Source organism: Ceraceosorus guamensis (assembly GCF_003144195.1).
Source record: "Ceraceosorus guamensis strain MCA 4658 unplaced genomic scaffold IE81scaffold_47, whole genome shotgun sequence".
NCBI lineage: Eukaryota > Fungi > Basidiomycota > Exobasidiomycetes > Ceraceosorales > Ceraceosoraceae > Ceraceosorus > Ceraceosorus guamensis.
The window spans coordinates 102,646-123,475 of record NW_020290042.1 but is presented as its reverse complement, the minus strand read 5'-3'; the positions used below and the strand labels follow the sequence as shown (position 1 = coordinate 123,475).

At 56.4% G+C, this 20,830-nt stretch overlaps 6 protein-coding genes across 6 annotated transcripts; 4 read left to right on the top strand and 2 right to left on the bottom strand.

Annotated features, from left to right (window-relative positions):
- Window positions 1-1,379: 1,379 nt before the first annotated feature.
- On the top strand, window positions 1,380-4,039 carry IE81DRAFT_184735 (hypothetical protein). The gene has a single exon (XM_025510734.1). The coding sequence runs from the start codon at window positions 1,746-1,748 to the stop codon at window positions 3,948-3,950; it is 2,205 nt and encodes a 734-aa protein (XP_025368372.1). The 5' UTR covers window positions 1,380-1,745; the 3' UTR covers window positions 3,951-4,039.
- Window positions 4,040-4,662: 623 nt separating this feature from the next.
- Window positions 4,663-9,135, bottom strand: IE81DRAFT_331093 (hypothetical protein; the record flags this gene model as incomplete). Its single annotated transcript, XM_025515223.1, has 9 exons — window positions 4,663-4,680; window positions 4,740-5,211; window positions 5,445-6,815; window positions 7,029-7,105; window positions 7,556-7,695; window positions 7,754-7,879; window positions 7,954-8,599; window positions 8,802-8,879; window positions 9,019-9,135. 9 exons carry the CDS (start codon window positions 9,133-9,135, stop codon window positions 4,663-4,665), a joined length of 3,045 nt encoding a protein of 1,014 aa, XP_025368371.1.
- A 1,929-nt stretch (window positions 9,136-11,064) lies between these two features.
- Window positions 11,065-12,269, top strand: IE81DRAFT_184662 (Rhodanese-like protein). Its single transcript, XM_025510732.1, has 3 exons — window positions 11,065-11,080; window positions 11,227-11,858; window positions 12,039-12,269. Exons 2-3 carry the CDS (start codon window positions 11,320-11,322, stop codon window positions 12,097-12,099), a joined length of 600 nt encoding a protein of 199 aa, XP_025368370.1. The 5' UTR covers window positions 11,065-11,080; window positions 11,227-11,319; the 3' UTR covers window positions 12,100-12,269.
- A 1,807-nt stretch (window positions 12,270-14,076) lies between these two features.
- On the top strand, window positions 14,077-15,219 carry IE81DRAFT_184650 (hypothetical protein). Its single transcript, XM_025510731.1, has 3 exons — window positions 14,077-14,607; window positions 14,725-15,015; window positions 15,100-15,219. The coding sequence occupies exons 1-2, from the start codon at window positions 14,374-14,376 to the stop codon at window positions 14,998-15,000; spliced, it is 510 nt and encodes a 169-aa protein (XP_025368369.1). The 5' UTR covers window positions 14,077-14,373; the 3' UTR covers window positions 15,001-15,015; window positions 15,100-15,219.
- A 935-nt stretch (window positions 15,220-16,154) lies between these two features.
- Window positions 16,155-18,263, top strand: IE81DRAFT_315545 (hypothetical protein; the record flags this gene model as incomplete). Its single annotated transcript, XM_025512532.1, has 2 exons — window positions 16,155-17,031; window positions 17,098-18,263. Coding segments are annotated over 2 exons (2,043 nt in total), but the record flags the coding sequence as incomplete, so codon positions are not given.
- A 575-nt stretch (window positions 18,264-18,838) lies between these two features.
- Window positions 18,839-20,382, bottom strand: IE81DRAFT_324819 (hypothetical protein). Its single transcript, XM_025514338.1, has 3 exons — window positions 19,867-20,382; window positions 19,375-19,757; window positions 18,839-19,269 (listed from the first exon to the last, which is right to left on the bottom strand). Exons 1-3 carry the CDS (start codon window positions 20,165-20,167, stop codon window positions 19,141-19,143), a joined length of 813 nt encoding a protein of 270 aa, XP_025368367.1. The 5' UTR covers window positions 20,168-20,382; the 3' UTR covers window positions 18,839-19,140.
- Window positions 20,383-20,830: the final 448 nt, after the last annotated feature.

Genomic DNA, 20,830 nt, shown 5'->3' with positions numbered 1-20,830 from the left:
CCGCCTGTGCGCGTGCCTATGGCCAAAATGGAGACCTTCTGACGACGCTCGTCAATCGTGAGCACACGTCACTCGAACGGCACAGAACGCCATTTCAAAATAAATTGTGTCGGAGGAATGCGCGCAGCATTTCTCTGTGCACCTGCCCTCACCCTCCTCAGCTTTTCACCCTACAACCGCACGTCAGCCCACGTTGGCTGTTTGCCGGTCCGCTCAGATCTGCTCCATCTCACCTACAGGTACCTTCCTTCAGCTGCTCCAGCAGCAGCGTCACGCTCGCGAGTCTAGTCTCGAAGAGCCCGTTCGGGGTTTTGACGATGATCGACATGCGATTGAGCTGTCAATCGCGACACATAGACTGGCCCACGCACAGAGCACCGGTCTGTTGCTCTTTCTGCCATGGATGACCAGCTTCAGCCTGGCCGAGCGTGCCTTTGGAAGAAGGTGCAGCGCATGGCAGCTTCCCGAGCTTGGCCCTTGCCATCTTTGGAATAGCGGGGCGCATCGCTGCTGCTCAGAGTCGCGATCGTTGCCTCATCTGGCAGCATCTCCAATTGCCCGATTAGATTTGCGGAGCGGCCAAGTATCGAGGGCCGTGTGCCTGTCGTGCTGTATTGCGTTACGCGCGCGCCTCGCACCACCTGCGCTCGCCGTCTCCACTCTCCGCCCGCCGTGGGGCGTCTGAGCCGTAGCTGCGCCTTGCTCGCTACGAGATCGACGCCAGGTAGACCCAAAGTAGCGGTCAAATCAGATGAGCAGCTGACACATGCACTCTGGACGAGCCTCGTCTCGGCTCGAGCATGGTGGCGGAGGATCTGGCACTCAAGACTGGCGCGCACATCGTCACACAGATATGCTCCGAGCTCCGAACGCTGCCGTGATCCAGCGATGAACTCACAGAGTGTGGTCCTGGGCAGCTCAAAGTTCCCAGATGGACCGACGGCAATCGTGGCGGACTTGCAAGGCAATCAGGCGCATCTTTCATGCTGTAGGATGCGCAGAAGCAGGCCATGCAGCGTACGACTTGAGCGCGACTTGAGCGGCAAGATCGACTGAGCGCATGTTCCGTTAGGCTAACCAACGGTCCACCCAACGGTCGGACAGCGACTTGTCATGCTGTCCGCTGTGTGGCTCAGTCTGTTCCGCAAGGAAGGCCTCGCCTTCCTCATAAGGGCAAGTCGCTGTCACTAGCGCCCGTCGAAGCTTCTTTCCTCATCGCCCTCATCGCCCTCTCCCCCCCTCTCCCCCTCTCTGCTCCCTTGGGCCAGATCCTTGCCCTTCTCCGCTCGCTTTCACCAGTCGCTTTTGCACTCGTCGCTCGACTGCTATAACTTTCACGAGACGACGACTCATTCCCTACCATCATTGCCCTCTTTGCCCACTCCCTTGCGCACCATTCTCTGCCCTTGCCCTTTGACGACCTCCCCAAGCTCCTTTAATATTTTGCAGACTTGCTCTTCAGCCACATTGCTTCATTTGCTGCATCCATCGCCCGAAGATCCCCCTCTTAAGCATCGCAACACCATCCAGCGACGATATTCGAGCACGACTCCAACTGCCAACTCAACAAGAGCACTCGATCGACCCAATCAATCGATCACCCCACTTGCCTCGCGACGGCACATTGTCGCGCACTGCTCTGAACGACATTATCACATCTTTGCCTCTGCTTCCTTCTCTGCTGTTTCTAATCTCAACGTAGGGGACTCATTCACACATCCCTTACACCTTGCACTGCACACAACATGCAGGCCTCCGGCAGCTTCTCGCAGCTGCGCACTGGCCGCCCACGTCCAGCTGACCTCATCTCTCCCCATCGCATCTCTTCCTCCGAGTCTCAGCCATGGCCCTCGCCATCCTTCAACGCATCCCACGGTGCCTCTTCGCATGCCAAAGGCACCGCGATGCAAGTGGACGCGGATCCCATGCGACCCAGCTCCAAGCTGCTCGGTCTACGCAGCCCCATCTCCATCGACGGATTGCCTCCCACGCCCGTCACCGCTGGTCTCAGGCTGTCACCCTTGCACATCAACTCCCATGGCGCGAGCGGTTCCGCATCGAACAACGCCGATGCTAGTCTCGCTGACGGTAGCCAACAGCGCACCAAACTTCCCGGATTGTCCAGCATGATCTCCAATTCTGGCCTTGACTCGCCTCCACTCTCGGCCCGACCTCCCGTCGAAGCTATACGCGACCGTCAGATCAGCGGCGAGAGCGACCCAAGCGATAAGGAGGTGCTACAAGACGAGGAGCACATCGTGCCAGCTTCATGCCCTGCGGATGTTGCAGCGCCCAGGACCAGCGCTACCGGCATTTTCCCTGGACTTGAGGCCGAGTGGACTCGACCTGGCTACAACCGTAGCTCTTCCGACGTTGCGGTGCCCCGCGCTCCTCGTATCGGCTACGCTGCCCTACCTCCGGGCCCCAGCGCCAGCTGGGCGACTCCCAACGACCAGGCGGGACCTTCTGATGAAGCTGTCCGCGCTCGCAGATGGATGGACATGCCAAGAGATGAGGGCATCAAGGGCTTGGGCTTGTCCCTCTCTGCAAGCCGCTCTTCCAACCCTGCGCAAGGATCTCCGACAGACTTGACCCCTCGCCTTGGATCATTCAGCATGAACTCGCCTATGGCTACACCGATGGTCGGAGGTATGCCTCGTTCCGCTCGTCAAATGCCCGGCGCTCCCAACCTCCACGCCTCGTCTGGTCGTTTCGAAGACCTTCTGCCTACCAGCCCACCTTCGGCCTCTTTTGCTTCGTCTAATTGGAACACTGACTTGCGCTTCGAAGGTCAACCACACACGGCTCCTCCAGCGACCGCCCCTTCTTGGACGCCAAGAGCTGTCCGAGCGGCAGAGATGGAACGAGAACGTACGGTACAAATCGAAGGTGGCATGCCTCACAGCCAAGGACTGCAAGGTCTAGGTGTGAGGTTTGTGCTTCCTCCAGTCAGCGCGACCATTGATCCCCACTTCTCTCGCGCCGCGCCTCAAGCTCCACTCCGAGATGTCATGGCTGAGCCGGACGAGGTCTCGCAGATGGCAAGCGCAAGCCTCAAGCGAAGTTCCAGCTCGACTTCCTTCTCCCAGCGCTCGACCGGTCTGACGCCCCACATTGAGAAGACCAGACTGACACCCTACAGCGCAGGAGGACGTCCTAAGCAGGGCAATGCAGGAAGCCCACCTGCTCGGACTGGCTCTTCAACGGCAGCTGAAGGCGATACTGCAGAGACCAGTCCTGCGCTGCGCACCCAGAGCAAAGCTCGTTCTGATCTTTTGCGCGAGAGCGCCCTGGCTGCTGCCGCTTCGCTACCTTTCGAAGGCTTCACCGGCAGCGCAGCCGCGGCCACCACTGCAAGTCCAACCAAGCCTTCGTCGCGCAACGCTAAGCAGCCAGGCGACGCTATGGAGCTCGCCTCTTCGCCACTAGTCCCCAGCGACAGACGCTCTGTCAGTCCTCAAGGCCGCAAGCGCAGTGTGGAAGAGCTCGAGGTTGCATCCGCATTAATGAAGAGCGCGCCTGCTGCGTCTGGCAAAGCGGATCTGTCTCCCTGGGGAGTATTTGACCTGTCTTCTCCCAACGAGGGGAATAGCTGGACTCCACTTGGTCCGCCTGTAGCATGCGCCAATGGCAAAGGAGTTCTCGGCTCCACCAACGCCAACGTGGGCAAATCGAGTAGAGGCGCCTCTTTGGGCAAAGGCAAAGCTCGCATGATCGACGCTCAGCCGAGCAAAAAGTCTAGCAAAAAGATTCGTCGAGGTCATCGTGGAGAGGACAAGGAGAATGCGTCTTCTGAAAGTGGAGATAGCACCACGCATCATCCTCGTAGTCGATCTGGTTCTCAGCACCGACACGTCGCACCAGGTGCCAAGGACGTTTTCGGGTCTGCGACCAACAGCCCAGCGCTCGGTGGCGCAGGAGCTGTGAGACGATTCGTCGGTATCCGCTGAGCCAGCGGGACGCCCGAACGCCCTTTTGCAATTGGCGAACCCATCTTGAAAGTTCTCATCATCCTAGTTGGCCCTCCCGCCCAATCGCAAACTCATTCCTGTCTCGATGTGCCCCCGCCCTCTCTGCATTGCTTTGTGTGCTCCTTATTTGCTTGCACGCAACATGTCATACCATTCATCATGCCCGATCTGGCTTGCAATCACCACATTCGTGTTTGTTCATTCGTGCAGAGCCGCGTTCGTAAAGTTGCACTCGTAACTGCCTCACCACCATGAAGTGCAATCGCTGTGCGTTTAAGCGATTTTGCGAGGACCCTGCCACAGACATCACAAGGACCTTCCACTGCTTGGCTGACTTGTGCATCGAGCAAATTGATTGAGTTTGGATCGCAAAGAGGTGTCGGACACGCTGCAAGAAAGAATGTGGAGAGAAGGACATGTCTCGATGTTGTGAGAATATGCAAGTAGAGATGCTGGGTTTGGCGAGATGCTGGACGCGGGCTTATGCTCGGTAAGGCCTGCTCGTCGTCGTCTCGCTCAAAGAAACGTGAAATGGCACTAGGCACCAATGTGCCTATGTGTAGCGGCGAATTCGGGGCTCAAGAGCCCTGCTTGAGAGCTCGTTGGCACGGGCAGACGCGCGGCCGGAGAAGAAGGGTCACGAGTTTCAATACTGGAAGAGGGTCTTGGTTCGGTCTCTTCTGGGCACCGCTCAATCTTGATGGTAGGACTAGCAGGCGGCTCAGGGATAGCTCGAGCAGTCCCTATGAAGCTGACGCGTGACCTCACCGATCCCGAGCGTGAGCGTGAAGAACCAGGTCTTTCTTGTGGTCCAGTGTATTTGCCGTCGGGCGTGGGCGGAAGCGGGCGCTCGATGTAGCCCTTGGCAGACGATGGCAGATGATCTTCACTCTCGTCTGCGTCTTGCGGGCTCAGCAGCTGTGCAGCGGGCTTGCTGTTTTGGGTTGGCCAGGCGAGCTGATTTGGGCCCCCTACGATGTGGGCTGCACGTGGTACGGTCAATTCGTGCTCGCTAGGCCGTCCGCCAACTTCTTCAGGGCCGGCCGCGTTGGACGTGCTGTCAGCAGGGCTGACAATTGAAGGTATCACCGACACCCTATCTGCTGTGCCCAAATTTGCATTGCTGTAAGGCTGGTCTATACGAGCAGCCACCTCGCGCACCTCTGGCACTGCACTCATTGGACGACCTGCGCCGGCGCCTGATGTGTCGTAGGCTACCTTTGAGAGCGCATCTGGACGACTAATGCTGGAGGTAGTGTTCAAGGGGCGCACAAGAGATTCTGCCGTGGTGCACTCATGCAAGGGGTGGCGAGTAACTTCTCTGGGGCCATGACCCAGGTCCAGTGCTGGTGTGCTGTCGGTGTGACCATCTCGTTTTCGAGCCAGAACAGACATGAAGCTGCCAATCCCGTGTAACGGCGGACGTCAGCATCGAGAACTACGCCGGCGTGGCCAGACAAGGGTGCGACGTACCTTGTAACGCTCAGATGAGTGCTGTTAGACTGCCGCTGAGGACTAGGGGCCCGAATAAACGTGCCGTCGGGGTGGTCGGGGCCGTACGCACTTGGAGCTGTTCCAGGTTCTGGACCTTCACTCTTGCGACTGCCATTCCAGCCAACGGCCGTCAAGAGCGCAGAGATCCTCGTTGAGGGTGTGAGGCTGTTTTGTTCATAGCTGCTCCCAGAGATCGAACCAGCGTCTGCGAGCGTGGCCCTCACTTCGTCGCCGATTCTAGAAGTATCGTGGACCCCTTCTTCCTGCGGAGGCAGCGGAAATCCTTCCAACTCTTGGGAATCGAATGGCATCGATGACCGTTTCGACAACCCTGTGCTAGAACGCTGAAGGGGGTGCGAGCGCCATTTTGACCTTCTTGCGTCATTGCGGGCTTTGAATCCTGCATCCCAGCTCTCACCGCTATATCTACTTCCGCTGTTAATCCTGGCATCGGCAGGCATTTCTGGCGCGTCGTCACACTGTGCTCGAGCTGCGATTATCTCATGGGATGTCATGCTGTCGCGTTGGTCCACCGCGCTGATAGCGCTAGCATCGGAATCGTGTCGATGATGCGAAGCTTTGTAGCTGACCTTTCGCGCCACGCCATACTCTTGGGCGCTTGGCGCAACACCTGGATGTGAGATGATCACTGCACCAGCAGCGTAGTCGTCATCAGATGCGGCCGATACGAATGACGATCCAGGCGATCTGATTTTAGTAGGTGCAGGCGAAGCGAGAATCTGGGACAGCCTCGTCACTTGGCTCAAAGGTCTGACTTCGGAGGCCATCATGGTTTCTTGATGCACCGATGGATGGGCAGGTCTCGTCTTCGATGAGACCTGCGAGCGGCGGTGAGGCGTGTTCGCGCCAGCCCGGATAGGCGTTGATCCTGCGCGTATTTGCCAGTAGCTTGCCTGGTTTTTGGGCTGCAAGCGGGGCCCTGTGCGCACTTGCCAAAGGTTCGACTGGCTTTGCTCGCTTTCCGGCACTGATTCCTCTGTGACAGCGCTGAGGCCGCAGGGCTCCTTGCCGCCATCTGCAAATTGGGCGAGATAGTGGTACTCGGATGCAGACAAGGCTGAGTCCATCTCTATAGGCAGCTCAGGGCTTTCGAAGGGGTCGCCAAAATCGTCGAGGCCCCCCGAGGCGAGTCTTGGTGCAGATTGGGCAGGATTCTCAGGGGTGGCGTTCTGCCCGCGCACTTGGTTGATTAGACGACTCAGCACATGACGGCCGCCGGCAGACATCCTCGCTGGATCGACGCCTGACTTGTTCTCTACCCCGGCGTTCTCTTGTCTGTGTCTCGTGATCACTGCGCGGGGTGGGGGTGGAGGGCGTGCCGAGGCAGGTCTTTGGACAGGTTCAGGCATCTGAGAGGACTGACGCGAACATCGTTGTTCAGGGCTGGCGCTGGTCCTGGTAGCGCCACGAGCTGAGTGTGGGCTCGCATGGAGGAAGACGGAGGTGACCATCACAGCTGCAAATATCAAGCAAAGCTTCATAAGATCCGGCGAAATATGATGTCAGAATCGTACTAGATCTGTGGGCCAGAACTTAACTCACTCCCGAGAGCAGCAATAGAAGCTGACCAAGAGGCGAATCGTTGAAGTAAGGATAGGCGATGGATAGTGCCGAGTCGGCTGCAGACAAGGGAGGAGTCAGTAGGAGTGCTCTTTGACATCTCTCCTAAAACCCATTCCTTACATACCAAATTCGAGTATGCAGCTGCCAATCAGAGCGCGAGCGCCGGCCGCTTTTTGAGCCCTGTGTGCTTCAAAGGCCTGACCCGATCGAGCCGTGGCAAAAAAAGCGAGAGAATTGCCCAGGATTGTCGTGATCGCTGCTAGGCAAGCTTCAGCACGAAGTGCGCCAGTGGCGTCCGATAGCGACTTGAGAGCCACAAAGATCATCGCAAAGAAATTGGTGATGCCGACGGTGATGGTCAGTAGTGTCGTGCACGCCACAGCTGCGACGACGGGGCCTCGCCATGCTCGTGATGGTAGAAGCGGTGTCGAGGTAGATGGATCGGTCGCAGGAGGTTGTAGACGGTGAAGTGAGGCTCGCAGGCGGCTTTTCGGACCTCGGCGTACCTCACTTTGCTTCTCTTCCATCTCCGCGATGGATGGTGCCAGCACGGTGCCAGCCAGGCATGCCAAGAACGCAAAGTGACCTGTCAAAGTGATACTGGTCAACAGTCCTGAGATGACGTTGGCGATGGGGCTTTCAGAGGCTATATGCACAGCTGCAGCCGGCACAAGCAGGCAATCGGACCACAAAAGCCAGCACACCGGGCTGCGAATGAAGATAGATCGCATCTGAGCTCGTCTGTCCGTAGAGCACGGTCGTCTCAAAATTTCTCACCCTGGCAAAGGGCGATTTGTCAACTTCAAGAAGAGGTAGACCCCAGCTGCAATCTGCGTGAAATGCAGAACAGGAAGCGAGTGAGCGATGCAAAGTATCATAAGACTGCCGGCCCATCTTGAAATACTCACAAGACCTAAAATGATGGGCGGTATGTTGGCGCTGATGCGCCAAGACGCGGTGTGAATGTCGCTGCCAAGCATGGCGGCCTTCGGTATCTTGTCGAGCAGCATCGCGCGAACATTTTCGGGTGCCGCGGGGGGTATTTGGGGTGGCCCAGATTTCGTAGAAGGAGGAGGTGGAGGAGGCTGAGGCGTTGGTGCTGGATGCAAAGGTTCCGCAGTGGTGACGTTGGCCGGTGGCACCGGAGCAGGAGAGGGAACATCCACAGGGGAATGGCTGACTGACGGACTCTCCTCGGTGGCCGAGTCTGGTACGGGAGGAGTGTGATTTGACGATCCTGAGAAGGGGACTTGCTGCTCATCGCTAGACTGCCCATCGTCACTGGCCGATGAAGCAGGCGTACCGCTGTGTGGCTCGCCTTCGGAAGCGCTGGCGCTGCTTGGTGTGGTCGATGATGAGTCTGATCCTTCTTCTTGTCCTCCTGTTGGGCTATTTGCGCTGCTAGCACTGGAAGGCTCAGCGGCAGAAGTGTTGTCGTAAGAGTCTCCCAGAGGTTCAGAACTAGTTTCGCTTGATGGTTGAGGTCCCTCTGAGTTGCTTCCAGAGCTACTGTCGTCATTGCTGGGGCCCGAAAAGTCGATGGTGTAAGTCTGACGAGGAGACAGGTGGGCAAGAGAGGGCTCTAACAGGCCTCGTCCGACGACACGGCGCATTCGCAAGCTGGAAGCAGTCGGCAACGGTGTGCGCGCCTCGGCTGCGAGGACCAACCCCACAAGTATCGTCGTTACGAACCATATCCTGTGTATTGCTAGACTTCGCATGACGAAGAATGCCGACTGGACCGCAGCGTACGGTTGTGACCAGCGCCAACCAGCGTAGTGATGGTGTGAAGGCTAGCAGCAGCTGGCCGAATTGCTGCGAAGACGTGATCTGTATGGAATGAGAGCGTGAGAGCGAATGTGAGTGATGTTCGGCTGCGATCATGCATGTAAAGACAGTCGGGTGCTGGTGATGGCCTGTGAATAGGGAGTGGCTAAAGGGCGTGTGCGAGCGATTCAGGCGGATCCACCTCGTACGCCCAGAATTCACAAAGGGAAACAAGCTTGGGAATTTGCCTGAAATAGGCCATCTCAGAACTGAAGAGGCGTGAGTCTTGATCAGAATTGAGCTTCGTGGCGCTCAGCATTTGTGAGTGTAGCTGTGATCGCCGTGCCTGACTTTGCCTGCCCTTGGCCGGCCCGCCGTGCTGCCAGCCAAGCGCAGCTTAGTATATCGGTACCTTGCCGTCGATGGCATACCACTGCTGATGTGCACTCGGGTGTAGCTGAGACGCAGGGCATTGCGCTTGTGATGGAGACCCGCGCGCCAATCTCAGATTGTCTTTGGCGCATATACTCGGGGTAGATTCGATTTTGGATCAACTCTTGCGATTGTGGGAGTTGTGAGTATACGTACGTGTTGTGCAGCAGCACGACAAGGTGGGCGCCCGGAAGTCTTCGACTGCGCCCAGCGTGTGCAGCATCCAGCCGTCCACGCATATATGCATCAGCTAGCAGACCGGTCGCCTATAGCTGCTGGCGTGCGGGCTGAAGCGCTGCGCATACGCGTCACCGTACCGGCATGCGTGCCGAGTTGGGCGCCAGCCGAGTTGCTGATGAAGGAGGTCGAATTTGACTCGACTCTGCCCTCGAGTCATTGCGACCGAAGGGCAATTTATGAATCAGACTGAGATAGACGAGGCTCTCTGTACAATCGTGAATGTCAGTGATTGATTGAAGGTTGCTTGCGTGTGCGACTTAACCTCATCCGCACATGCGACCGCTGAAGATCAACGGAGTTGGACGCGTGCCGACAAGATGACACCCGCCCTGCAGCCAGTGCGCGTAGACGCCAGCTGGGCGATTGGACTCCATCACTTACGACTGTCACTGCGACAGCTGCAACAAAGTCTCAGCATCGTCGCATGGCCTACGCTTGCGATAGCGGGAGCACTGTTCCCGGAATAAACAGCGGCAAAGCTTGATGCTTCGTGCCCGAACTATTGATGTCGGCAGAGACATGACCTGAAGACGTCGCAAAGCAATCCCAGCATAGCGCAGGAAAGCGCAGGAAAGCGGCATGTCCGTGCTGGACCGGGCGACAGCCAGGATCTTTGACAGTTGATGACACAAGTGCTGCGAATAGCTGATGCGTGGAGCTAAGTCTCACCGTCAAGCCGGCAGTCATGGCGTGATCGGATTACTGTTTCGTTCCTCACATGGTTAGGCACTCACGGCTTGAAGCGGAGTCTGCAATCCAGTCGAGTGCATGCGACCCGAGCGCTAAATGCCGAGAGTCATCACCTTGTGTTGCGGGCTGTGCACCATGCACTGTCTCCCTATAGCTGCTGGCATGCCCGACATCTGAGACGAGTAAAGCGCTTCTCGTTGAGACATGACGTTGAGACGCACGCGGCTCTGTGTGCATATAGATGGTAGTCACGAGTGCACACCACCATGTGCCACCTATTTGATGTCAACAAGGCTGCGACGCGTCGCTCAGGGCTTGGCAAAGAGAGTACCCAAGGTTCAATTTTGAATTGTGAAGGAGATCGCCGACTCGCGATCGACGCCGAACCAACGCTTTCCGAAAGAGTCCTCAGGACGACCCTTGTAGGTGGCGCTTGAGCGTGGACGCTACGCAGTTATGAGTATCTCTTTATAGCACCTGTGAAAGCGCTGACCGTGTGTGGTATGGCCATTCTGGTCCATGTGACAAAGAGCGTAATGTTCAAGATTCTTGATTGGCATATTTGAGAGGATGAGGGATGATGGTCCGTTGTGCATTCTTTGATTGTGCTATGTACCACTTCCTCCCAGATCGCGAAACTTGAATCTTCACATATCATAATAGTTTGAGGTTGCACCGCGTGCCCGCTGCGGTTACGAGTGACATCGGTCTTAGTAGTCAAGAGTCAAGATTGAACCAAATGGTGAGTCAAAGTGATAAGTGATGTGTCGTGATTCCGCGTCATCTGAAGTCAAAGGAGTTACGCGAGGGGCTCGCCACGTGTCAGCTTTGGAGCGCCAGCATGAGCCTGTTTTGCCTCGACTTACGACTCAAAAACTGATCAAGACTCAAAGACTTGACTGGTGCGTACATGGGCACTCACGTGCTAAGTGTAGCGGATCGCATCATGCACCCTCCCTCCACCTATTGCAGGTCGTGAACAACCCGCTAAAGCGCGCTCATTTCCCCCTCCTCGTCGCAATTTCATCCAATCCTTCGATCACAGCAGAATCATTCTTCAGACTTTCACTCTTTCCATACCTTCGCGGCACATCTCTATTTTTGAAGCACCGCTTCCGCAACCTGCGCCCAGATTCGCATCATGTTGGCGTCTCGAGCTGCGCGCAACTGCGCGAGCTCCACTAGATTTGGAGCTGCCCAGCTGGTTGCAATCCCTAGAGGAGCAGCAATCGCCAAGCCTCAGGGCATGAGCACTTCTGCCATCACTACTCACACGAGCCAGTCGCAACATCTGCGCTCCTGTTCAGCCGCTCCAAAAGGCCTCGCTTACCGATCGAGTGCCTTTCACAGCTCGGGCGTGCTCTCCTCAAAAGGCGCATGGGCTGCAAAAGGGCCCATCTCGTATGAAGAACTCAAGCCTCTGACCCAAGCTCCGCCCCTGGACCTGACCATCATCGATGTGCGCGAACCTGACGAGGTCCAAGCTGGAATCATCCCCTCTGCGGTGAGCGTGCCGTTGAGCCAATTCAACGACGCTTTCGACTCCAATAAGGGCGCAGACTTTAGGAAGCAATATGCATTCGATCGACCTGCATTTGATGACAAGCTGGTCTTCTACTGCAGAAGCGGTAAGCGCTCTCAGCAAGCTCTCGAGTTCGCACAGAAAAACGGCTGGAACAAGTGAGTGTTGTTGCGAGCGCAAGGTTCGAACTTTGTGAAGGTCGAGGGACGTCGTTGCTATCGTACGCCCAATAAGCGGGCTTCCGCGGGTGATCCGTGAACATTGTCAGCTGCATTCTATCGACCACTTTGCGTCACTGTAGTGTCACTAAATCTGCGACTACCTCACTTCTCGCGCAGCGTACGGAACTACACCGGCTCATGGCTCGACTGGGTCAAGCAGGAAGAAGGTGGAAAGTAGCAGTTGACATTGAAGGCTGCCGGAGCTCCAGCTGAAAGAATTCTCGAAGCTGGTCAATTTTGATCATAGGCATTGACTCTCGCGCAATCACACGCTGACGGCAGCTGCTGCAGCTTCCGCACCCGATTCCTGAACCCCCTTTGAGCAAGAGCCTTGCGGCGACTGCATCCCGAACGTGACAAGAAGCCGTCGACTCTTGACTGCCGCAAAGTCTGAGCTTTCGCCATTTTCTTGTCGGTCCGCGGCTGGGCTGTGTCACTTAGCTTTCAAACCGAAAGATGCGCTTGGGTGGTGATCATCTCATCAAGAACCTCAGAGTCGGATCTAAATGAGCCCCCCTCATTCCTTGACTTCAGCCAGCTCTCCAGTCAATGTCCTGTGCCATTCGTGAATGGCTCCCTCCATATTTGAAGCGTGGGATCGATATAGGCATGTACAGGTGCATCGAAGGCACTGCGACTGGTGACTTCCACCTCGATACTGCTGCGTCGAACGTTGTCTCCATGTCAACCCCGCATTGAGATGCCTCCATATAGGAAGAGTTTCTCGCTCCATTCGACACTGTACTCACGACTGCTGAGTCAACGCTCTGCGCGATATAAGCCGCCCGTGTCGGAAACGTTGCTTAAGAGCGATATATCTTAATTGCTGGGGTATTGAATGTCGACAACGGATGCCGGATCTCAAAGCGTGGACGTCGGTGGCTGAGTCAAAGTCAAGTCAGTTCTGATTCAAGATTGCGAATGCAGTCACAGTCTTGCTGGTGCTGCGCGCAGCCGCAAGAGAGAGGTCACAGCACTGACAGCAGCAGCATGCAGCTGTAGCCGTCAGCCGCGCGTGGAGCAAGTCGTGAGTCGTGAGTCAACTGCTAAACGCATCTAAACTTCAACCTCGGTGCAACGGAGCAATATATAAGAGTCATTAGTGATTGTGATTGATGAGTCACAGTCAACGAGTGTCTCAAATTCTTTATAGTGCAACGAAATGGGTCAAAGTCTGATGATTCAGGAGTGGAAACGTAGCACAACGCTATACAAATGAATGTGCCGATCGTCTCACACTTTCAAAAGTTGTGACGAGCGTTGCCCAGCCTCATGGATACAGCATCGCGAAACTAAAGCGGTGCACATGTATGTACCGTATGGAGGCACGGGCTGAATGGCTGTGCCGTCTCGCGCTTGTTCGGACTCAAATTGTAAGATCTGAGACAACGTCTAGCCATATACTCGATCGCGACTCGTGAGTGTGCCGCACCGAGGTCCGCTCAACTCGGCCCCTATAGCCATGACCATGGGGAGGCTAGATCTCGACCCAGATCCGCTTTCTTGCTGAGCAATACGCAACCTTAATCTCGACAAGTCTGCACTCCGCTCGCCAAATTCGAACAGTCGTGAGTGTTGCGCACGCTATTTTGATTGATTCTCTCTTCGCCACAAAGTCCAGCAGATCGCTTAAAGAGCTCCTCGGGTCCGCGTCATTATCCACATCTCACCCGCTCCTCCTCACCCTTGCTCACCTTCCTGCACTCGACAACGACCACGATTCCGCATTAGCCGCAAGCCCAAGCAGACACAGTACAGCCTCTTCTGCTGCTTCCTTGCGCTCGCCGTCGTGCAAGGCACTGCGCTTCTTGCAGCTCGCGCTAGTGGTTGCACTCACCAGTCCTCGCACAGTACTTTCTTGGGCACCCGATAGGCTCGCTGTCCCCAGTGCTCGGCGACCTGGGGCCAGTACACGCTGCAAGGTGAGCACATGGTGGGCTTCAGTAGGAGGGCGTAAGTAGATTCGAACGTGGAAGAGCGTCATTCATGATTTGCGAGGCCTTCCCCGAAGAGGGCGAGCAGCCCAGTGCGGTGATCCCACACGTTACAAAGAGATCCTCGCTGACCGCATCCGGACACGCGTCTTGCAGCTCGCTGGTCACAAAGGCGCCACGGTTGGTGTCCGAGCAAGTCCGCGAATCAGCTCTTCGGCGCTGGTTGAACAGCCTGCATATTGTGGACCGGGGGTCACAACGACAGCACGGCGAGGTGCGTCGCCTATCGGAACGAGTAGAGCGCTTTGACTTGTCTCTGCTCGGTGCCGCCTCGATACACGGCGTTGGTCTTCGCCACGGAATCGTCGGTGACTTGCAAACACCGAAAGACGCTACTTGTCTCGCAGCACGAGGTCGCCTTTTCTTTGTTCAAGGTTCAGTCTGGCCAGCTTAGAGAAGCAGTCATCTAAGCTTCGGGCATCAAGGTGAGTGTTGATGCGTTTGTGCAGGTCGAATAAATGCGGTTTCTGGGTCGCTCGCAAGCCTTCAAGGCGACCAACCATGCGATCCACATCAATAGCGGTACAGTGGCTACGTGTGAGACCACTCGATCTTGCCCGCGTCTCGGCTTTTGGTCCAATCAAAGGTCCCTCGAGGCTCAGGCGCAATCGTATATGGCGATCAATCGGGTGCCCCTCCGCCTACAGCACCTGTGCAAGCCCGTTTCTGCAATGCCAAGAAGCAGCTTCTGGGTGCGAAGACGCTTGCGGTGATCCACTCTGTGACTCCTGCACCTTGGAGAAGTCACGAAGGTGGTGTTTGCTCCTGCCGGTGTTCGCTGACCCTCATGAGCTCTGCACCGTCCCCAGTTGTCCCGCTGCCGCATCTCGCAACTAGCTGCATGCTGCATCACGCTGCGGGCCATCAAGCCTAGGCGTCACTCAAAGACTGCATGCGACTTGGGCCCCCGAGCGGAAGTCTGGCCCCGATCAGCAGCAGCACAAGGAGCGCACCGCTGGCGTGCACTTCCAGCACCGCGGGAGCGAGAAGCGCGATCTCGATTTGTTTCAGTCTCCGCAGCGGAAGGTAATTTGCTCGTCCAGGGATCGCAGCGTCAGGTACCACCAGTCACGAGTAAGGATTGAGCCGGGACCATTGTGGTCAGTCTGGGACAGGAAGCAAGTCGTACGGAAGAGTCTCCCGAAAGTTCCTGTCTGAGACCTCTACAACTCCCTGCTCGAAAGCGATTCACGGCTGGCGCAGTAGCCTGCATTGCACCACAGCAGCAGCAGCTCGCATAAAACATCGGCTCCGCACTGGTGGAGGTGTGCGGCCTGGGTCAAGTGTAGCCAGGTGCTTCTACCGTAGCTTCGGAGCCGCGGGCGAAGGCGCGTGCGTACAGTACAGTGGCATCGATCACACTACGTAGATCCTTACCTCTGTTCGAGGTCTCGTGTTTTTGGTACAAGCACGAAGCCCCTTCGGTTCCAGTGGCCCTATGTACAGCCAGCAACAAACGCGCATCCCCCGGCATAGCGGATCCGATCCCTCACTCAGCCACGCCGGAACTTACCTACGGTCAAAGTCCGAATTGCTAGAACCGTCTGTAAACCACCACCTTGCCATACAGCAGCACCCTTCACTTTCAGCCTCTCCTGCCTCCGCACCGACGGACGTTTCAGCAACAGAACCGCGTTGGTCTCTTTCGAATCATCAGACCTTGCAACCTCGCGGTCCATACTCTGCTCCAGCCCTGCTAACGCAGGACTTCGTCCGAACTCCGTCGATCGCGCAACAGGTGGCCCCCTCACAGGTGCCGTGCAGTCTCATTGACACCGGCGTCTACAGCACGCTGCAGACGCCTTCGGTACTTGCCGACAGATCAATCTCGCACGCGCACTTTGGGCTTCAGGCAGAAAGGGCTCCAGCGATCTTCAGTCCAGAGACCATTGTGGACAGCGCCGCCCATTGGCCTACCGGAACGCCACCAATCGCACCGCTTGCAGCGAGTGCCACACTTTCCTCGCCGTGGGTAGACACCGCCGCACAACAAAGCAATCCAAACGCGTCGGCGAGTATCACCACCTCACCTATCTTTGAGGACGCGCACATCGCGCAATCTACGTCGTCGGATCAAACCCGATCGCAAACGGAAGATCGACGCCCGCTCACCGCAAACAGTTCCACGTCCACTTCCACCCTCGCCCTTGGACCTGTCATTGACGCTGCTCAATCGCCTCGCGTGTTTGCGTATTCCACTCACGACCCCGGACATTGCAAGCTCTCTGCAGCTCAGCCAATGCCTCGCACGCGCCGCTTGTCAGATGGCGACGATCTGAGACACGATGGGCCGAGTGGCAGCGGCAGTGCCGAGCGGAGGGAAGTGGATGACGATGGCTCCGGCGAAGTGAAGGAGCCGCAGCGACGCCAGAATACCAGCTGCGATGCTTGTAGATCAAGAAAGGTTGCATGTAAGAAGCTGAAAGGGGAACAAAAGTGCCAGCATTGCAAAAGCAAAGGCATTGAATGCACCACAGTCTACATCCAGCTGGCCACAAACGGTTCGAAGAGACCTACCAAGCGGCTGCGGGGTGCTACGATAGTCACGTCTAGTAGCGCTGGCAGTGGTGGCGCCGGCGGCAGCGGAGAGGGTGTCAATGGAATCGCGGACGACTTGCCACTTCCTGTGGTAAGATTCTGCCTGTTGAGGGACAACGAATACGACCCAGGAGTTGGCGTACCTATCACTCGCGCGAACGCGAGAGACGGCAGGTCTGTGTCTCCCTCGCTCGCCGTGCGCAGGCTGAGCCCGACCACTGCAGCAGAAAGCAGGCTGGTCATAACACAAGCAAGAGAAGATCTTTGCAACGATCTCGTAGACACGTACTTCAAGCTGGTCCACATTCGATACCCGGTCCTCGACGCTGAAGCGTTTCTACAGAAGTATCGGGAAGGCAACCCGCCAGACGTGCTCTTAGCCGTCATTTTGGCCTGGGGGGCCAAGTATTCCGAGTCACCTATCATCGTCGCGGATCGCAAGGAAACCGCTGCTCAGTTGACACCAAGGCAACAGCAGCGTCGAGCAGCAGCAGCCCACGCTGAAGGGAAAGACGCTGTGATGGCACGAAGTCAACCCGTCCGAGACGTGAGCGTCCCACCAGAGCCACACAGCTTGCGTGACTTTCTGACGGCGCCGAGGGACGTCGTCAATGCAGAATCCGCGCGCTCCGCCGCTAGCAAAGTGGGCAGGTCTCGCATAGCAGAAGACCTGATCGTCAAGGCTCAGGAGGTGCTGGATCGCAACAAAGCTCATCGGATTGCTACCATGGACAATGCTAAAGCTTGCTTGATCATCCAAGCTCTGTTCTGGCAGCGAGGTATCGACGACGTCCGCAAGGCTCAAGTCCAAGGCCTGTCAGGGAGCGAAGAGGTGATACGACCCACAAGGCGCGGACTCTACAATTGCAACGGTGCCTGGGTCGTCAGCGGGCTCACGCACTTGATCGAATTGCGAGTGCATCTTCAAGAGACGGTGTCGAGGATAGAAGACATCAGCGTCAGATCTCAGGCCACCATGACATGGTGGTTGGCGTGCATGATGGACGCGCACATGTCTGCCATGTTCCGACGCAAGCCACACTTGAGCATAGAGGACTACGACGTGGAGCCACCGTTCGCCGCGCAAAATGCGGAAAATTACGGACCGCATCCTCTTTCGGCCCAGATCGAGCAACAGAAATGGCTTAGCGCCGCGACGGACCAAGTGGAAATGATGAGAGAGGTCTACTTCTCCCTCTGGACGCCCCGAGTCGCGAAGGAAGGCGTGTCGGTCCTGCGGTTGAAGGGCTTGATTGGCCACGCGGAGAGATGGCGAAGCAGACACTTGGGCGCTGTTGGCGCGCCATCGCCCTCCTGGCCTGCATACTGGTCTTTCGCGACAGCGGTCACGGCAGCAGCCTCCGACGTGAATTACCACATCGTGTGGATCTTCATGTTTCAAGCCATCGAAGAATTTGGGATTTCGGAGTTGCGCAAGGCAGAGCAACATCAAGAAGATGGCAAATTCAAACGACCACTTCTGCCGCGGCGGAAGGAGAATGACACACCTGAAATCGTCGAAGCCCAGGCGCTCAAAGCCCGCATCTATGACGAGGCGCTGAATGCGGCAACGCGCACGGCTGCGGTCACGCAAGTTCTGCAAGAGAATGGCTACCTGCGTCTTGAAGCAGGAATCATGAAAGTCGCCATGAGCGAAGCCGGCTACTGTCTGGCGCACTTCAAGAGGCCAGAAATCCTGAGCATCATTTCAGGTCTTCGTCAGTACGGCCAAGCATTTGAGGAGTGCTATGACCAAGCCGACTCCCTTCAACTGCTTGCCGCCACGTACATGGAGAATGTTGACAGCGATCTTTCTCCTTCTTCTTACGAAGAGGCTCAGAATGGCACGGACGACGACAGCAACCGTGAGGCCGAATCGAGTCATAGCTACTCTCCAGCAGGCTTGCCTTCTTGGGGACACGAACGGGGTGTCTCCGATTCCCATTCCAGCGAAAGGGTGCCTTCCACCAGCGCTCACAATGGACTGGGTTCGGAACAGCAGTACTATAATCGAGTGCAAGCGATCCAGGCGAGACAACAGGAGTGGTCCAAGGGTGCAGGATACGTTCAGAGCGAAGACTACAGCGCAGCGGATCCGCGAGGGCATCCTTTCCAGCCGCAAAGCGCACATCAGCATGCGCAGTATCCATCTGCTCAACGCCCGCACGCGTCGCAGCAAGCACAGCAAGCACAGCAACATCATCCTCACCCGCAGCAGTCGGAGCACGCGTTTCACCGTGTACATCCGTCAATGCAGCAAGCAAGAGCGCCTATGGACAACAGCGTGCCACCTCCTGATTTCCCGCCGTACGTGCGCGGGTATCAGCGAGCGCACCCTTACCAGCAGTCATACAATTAACAGTCTAGCAAGGCTATCGCAATGACGGCTACTTCATGCGTCCTGTTACCTTCTTTGCTCGCATGGATGCTCTGCCCCAAAATCAGTCAGCTTCGACCCGCCTCGTCTCGCCTCGCCCCTGCTCACTTTGCACCACATGTCACTGTCACATTGTTCCACTAGTGGTTTTCCTAGCTAAGCACTCTGCCCTGCGCCTTTCCCTGAGCAATACAACGATACGTTCGAGTCTCGCGATTCGCCTGTTCGTCTCAGTCCAGACTAAACGCAAAGAAGAGCTGTCCTAGACGTTTAAGCATGATGCAAATTTGCAGTGGCGTGTCGATGCGGCTCAGAGCCAGTGTTGAGGGAAATCCTTGATGGTGACCCTTTTGCTCGTTGGCATTCCCCCCTTCTTGACAGCCTTGGAGAGGTGCTGCCTCGGATCCAACGGGACTGATGCGTATTCGTCAGGATTACGCTGGGCGTTGGGGACGAGGAGGAGGGGAGATAAGGAGTCCAAAGACGATCTCATGTGAGCTGTGAGCTTGAATTCAAATTTTAAGCTTTGGACATCACGACTCACATTGGCCTCTTCGCAGAGGAGCTGCACTCTCTCTGCAGCCCATCTCAAGTTCTGGCTTTCTTGGGGAAATCGTTCGCACGAGATCTTGATCACCCCATCCTCGTTCCTCGTTGTCCCCCGTTCAGTTTTGGCATTCGCATTCAACATCGAAGACTTGAGCGCAAACGCATCGATGGGGTCGTCCGGCTTGAAATGCGTCGATGCGAGCAATTTCAACTTGTGCGCCGCTTGGGTCGAATGCAACGCTCCCGACGACAAGAGCTTGGAGATGCGCGATGTGACTACCACTTTACGACCGGCGGGATGAATCTGGCCTTGATAGTGCAACGAACGAGCTTGGATCACTTCCTCGTCTTTTGGGGGCTCGTATGATTTCGCAAAGCCTAAAGAGGAAGCGGAAAGGGCCGGAATTCGATGGTTGGGCAATCAGCGTCATGCGTCTGCATGACTGCGTAGGGCAGGTCGTGCTCATGGAGGCAAGGCTCCGCTCACCGGTCAATTTGGGCATTTCGTGTTCAGCCAATCTGTAGTACTTGAGAAGTTCCCTCTGTCTTTGGACAACAGCATGCCCACCAGAAGGCAGATCGTCATATTCAAAAGTTCCCATCTTTTCCAATTCGAAGCCCTTGTTGCTATCATCCCTGCGTCCTTTCGTCATCCGACCTCCCACTCCTTTGCCCGTGATCAGGTCGGGTGCTGAAGTGCTGAAGGCGGCCCGCGATCGAGAAAGAGCGTGGCAGATGGGACGGGCACTTCGAGCGAGAGGGACGCTCAGGGAGGAAGAGGAAGCCATGACGGTTTATTGATGCGTCGTGATGGAGCTTGGCAGCGCGCTCTAGATGTGCTATCAGACTCCAAAACCCGACAATCAGTCAGAGCCAGACGGCTTGTGCGAAGCCAAAAGAAAAAGGCGAGGATGTGTGTGGTGGTGCCGAGTGTGCGGAGGTATAGAAAGCGATGCTGCTGCTGAGCCGTCTGGTTCTCTTGAATACCAGATTATAGTGGCAGAGCTGAAATGAGAGAGCATCGCGATTCGCGCCGACTCGTGGGTGCGCTGCGATCTGCTTCAAGCATGTCACCTTCGTTCCATGTTTTCATAGCCACGTGATCGATTTCGCCCGTCAGCCCTCCGCTTGGCCGTGTGCTCACGTGACGGATGCATGCGCGGTCTTCTTCTGTTTGTGGGGCAGCTATGATGAGGTGTGTGGGTCTTCGCACTCACAAGACGCTGTTGTGACTCGTGATTAAAATTTGCGTAATTTGGGTTCGATAACTGTGACTGGGGAGTCTTGAGATCGGCACGCAAGCAAAATGCTCCGATACAAGCTGACCGCGATCGAAGCATTGAGTCATTGTGATCGTCATGTCCGATCTCGGAACCGGGTAGACTAGCGCGGTGAAGTCGGCTAGTCATTGGTGTATACAGTAGCTCCACATAGCACCATAGTGATCATTT

Coding starts and splice junctions, on each gene's coding strand:
- IE81DRAFT_184650 (XM_025510731.1), top strand. CDS start 14,374: ATGCGGTTTCTGGGTCGCTCGCAAGCCTTCAAGGCGACCAACCATGCG. Junction 14,608..14,724: donor TGCCAAGAAGCAGCTTCTGG/GTGCGAAGACGC, acceptor CACCGTCCCCAG/TTGTCCCGCTGCCGCATCTC.
- IE81DRAFT_184735 (XM_025510734.1), top strand. CDS start 1,746: ATGCAGGCCTCCGGCAGCTTCTCGCAGCTGCGCACTGGCCGCCCACGT.
- IE81DRAFT_184662 (XM_025510732.1), top strand. CDS start 11,320: ATGTTGGCGTCTCGAGCTGCGCGCAACTGCGCGAGCTCCACTAGATTT. Junction 11,859..12,038: donor CAGAAAAACGGCTGGAACAA/GTGAGTGTTGTT, acceptor CTTCTCGCGCAG/CGTACGGAACTACACCGGCT.
- IE81DRAFT_324819 (XM_025514338.1), bottom strand. CDS start 20,167: ATGGCTTCCTCTTCCTCCCTGAGCGTCCCTCTCGCTCGAAGTGCCCGT. Junction 19,758..19,866: donor CGAAATGCCCAAATTGACCG/GTGAGCGGAGCC, acceptor CTTCCTCTTTAG/GCTTTGCGAAATCATACGAG. Junction 19,270..19,374: donor TCCTCTGCGAAGAGGCCAAT/GTGAGTCGTGAT, acceptor CCCAACGCCCAG/CGTAATCCTGACGAATACGC.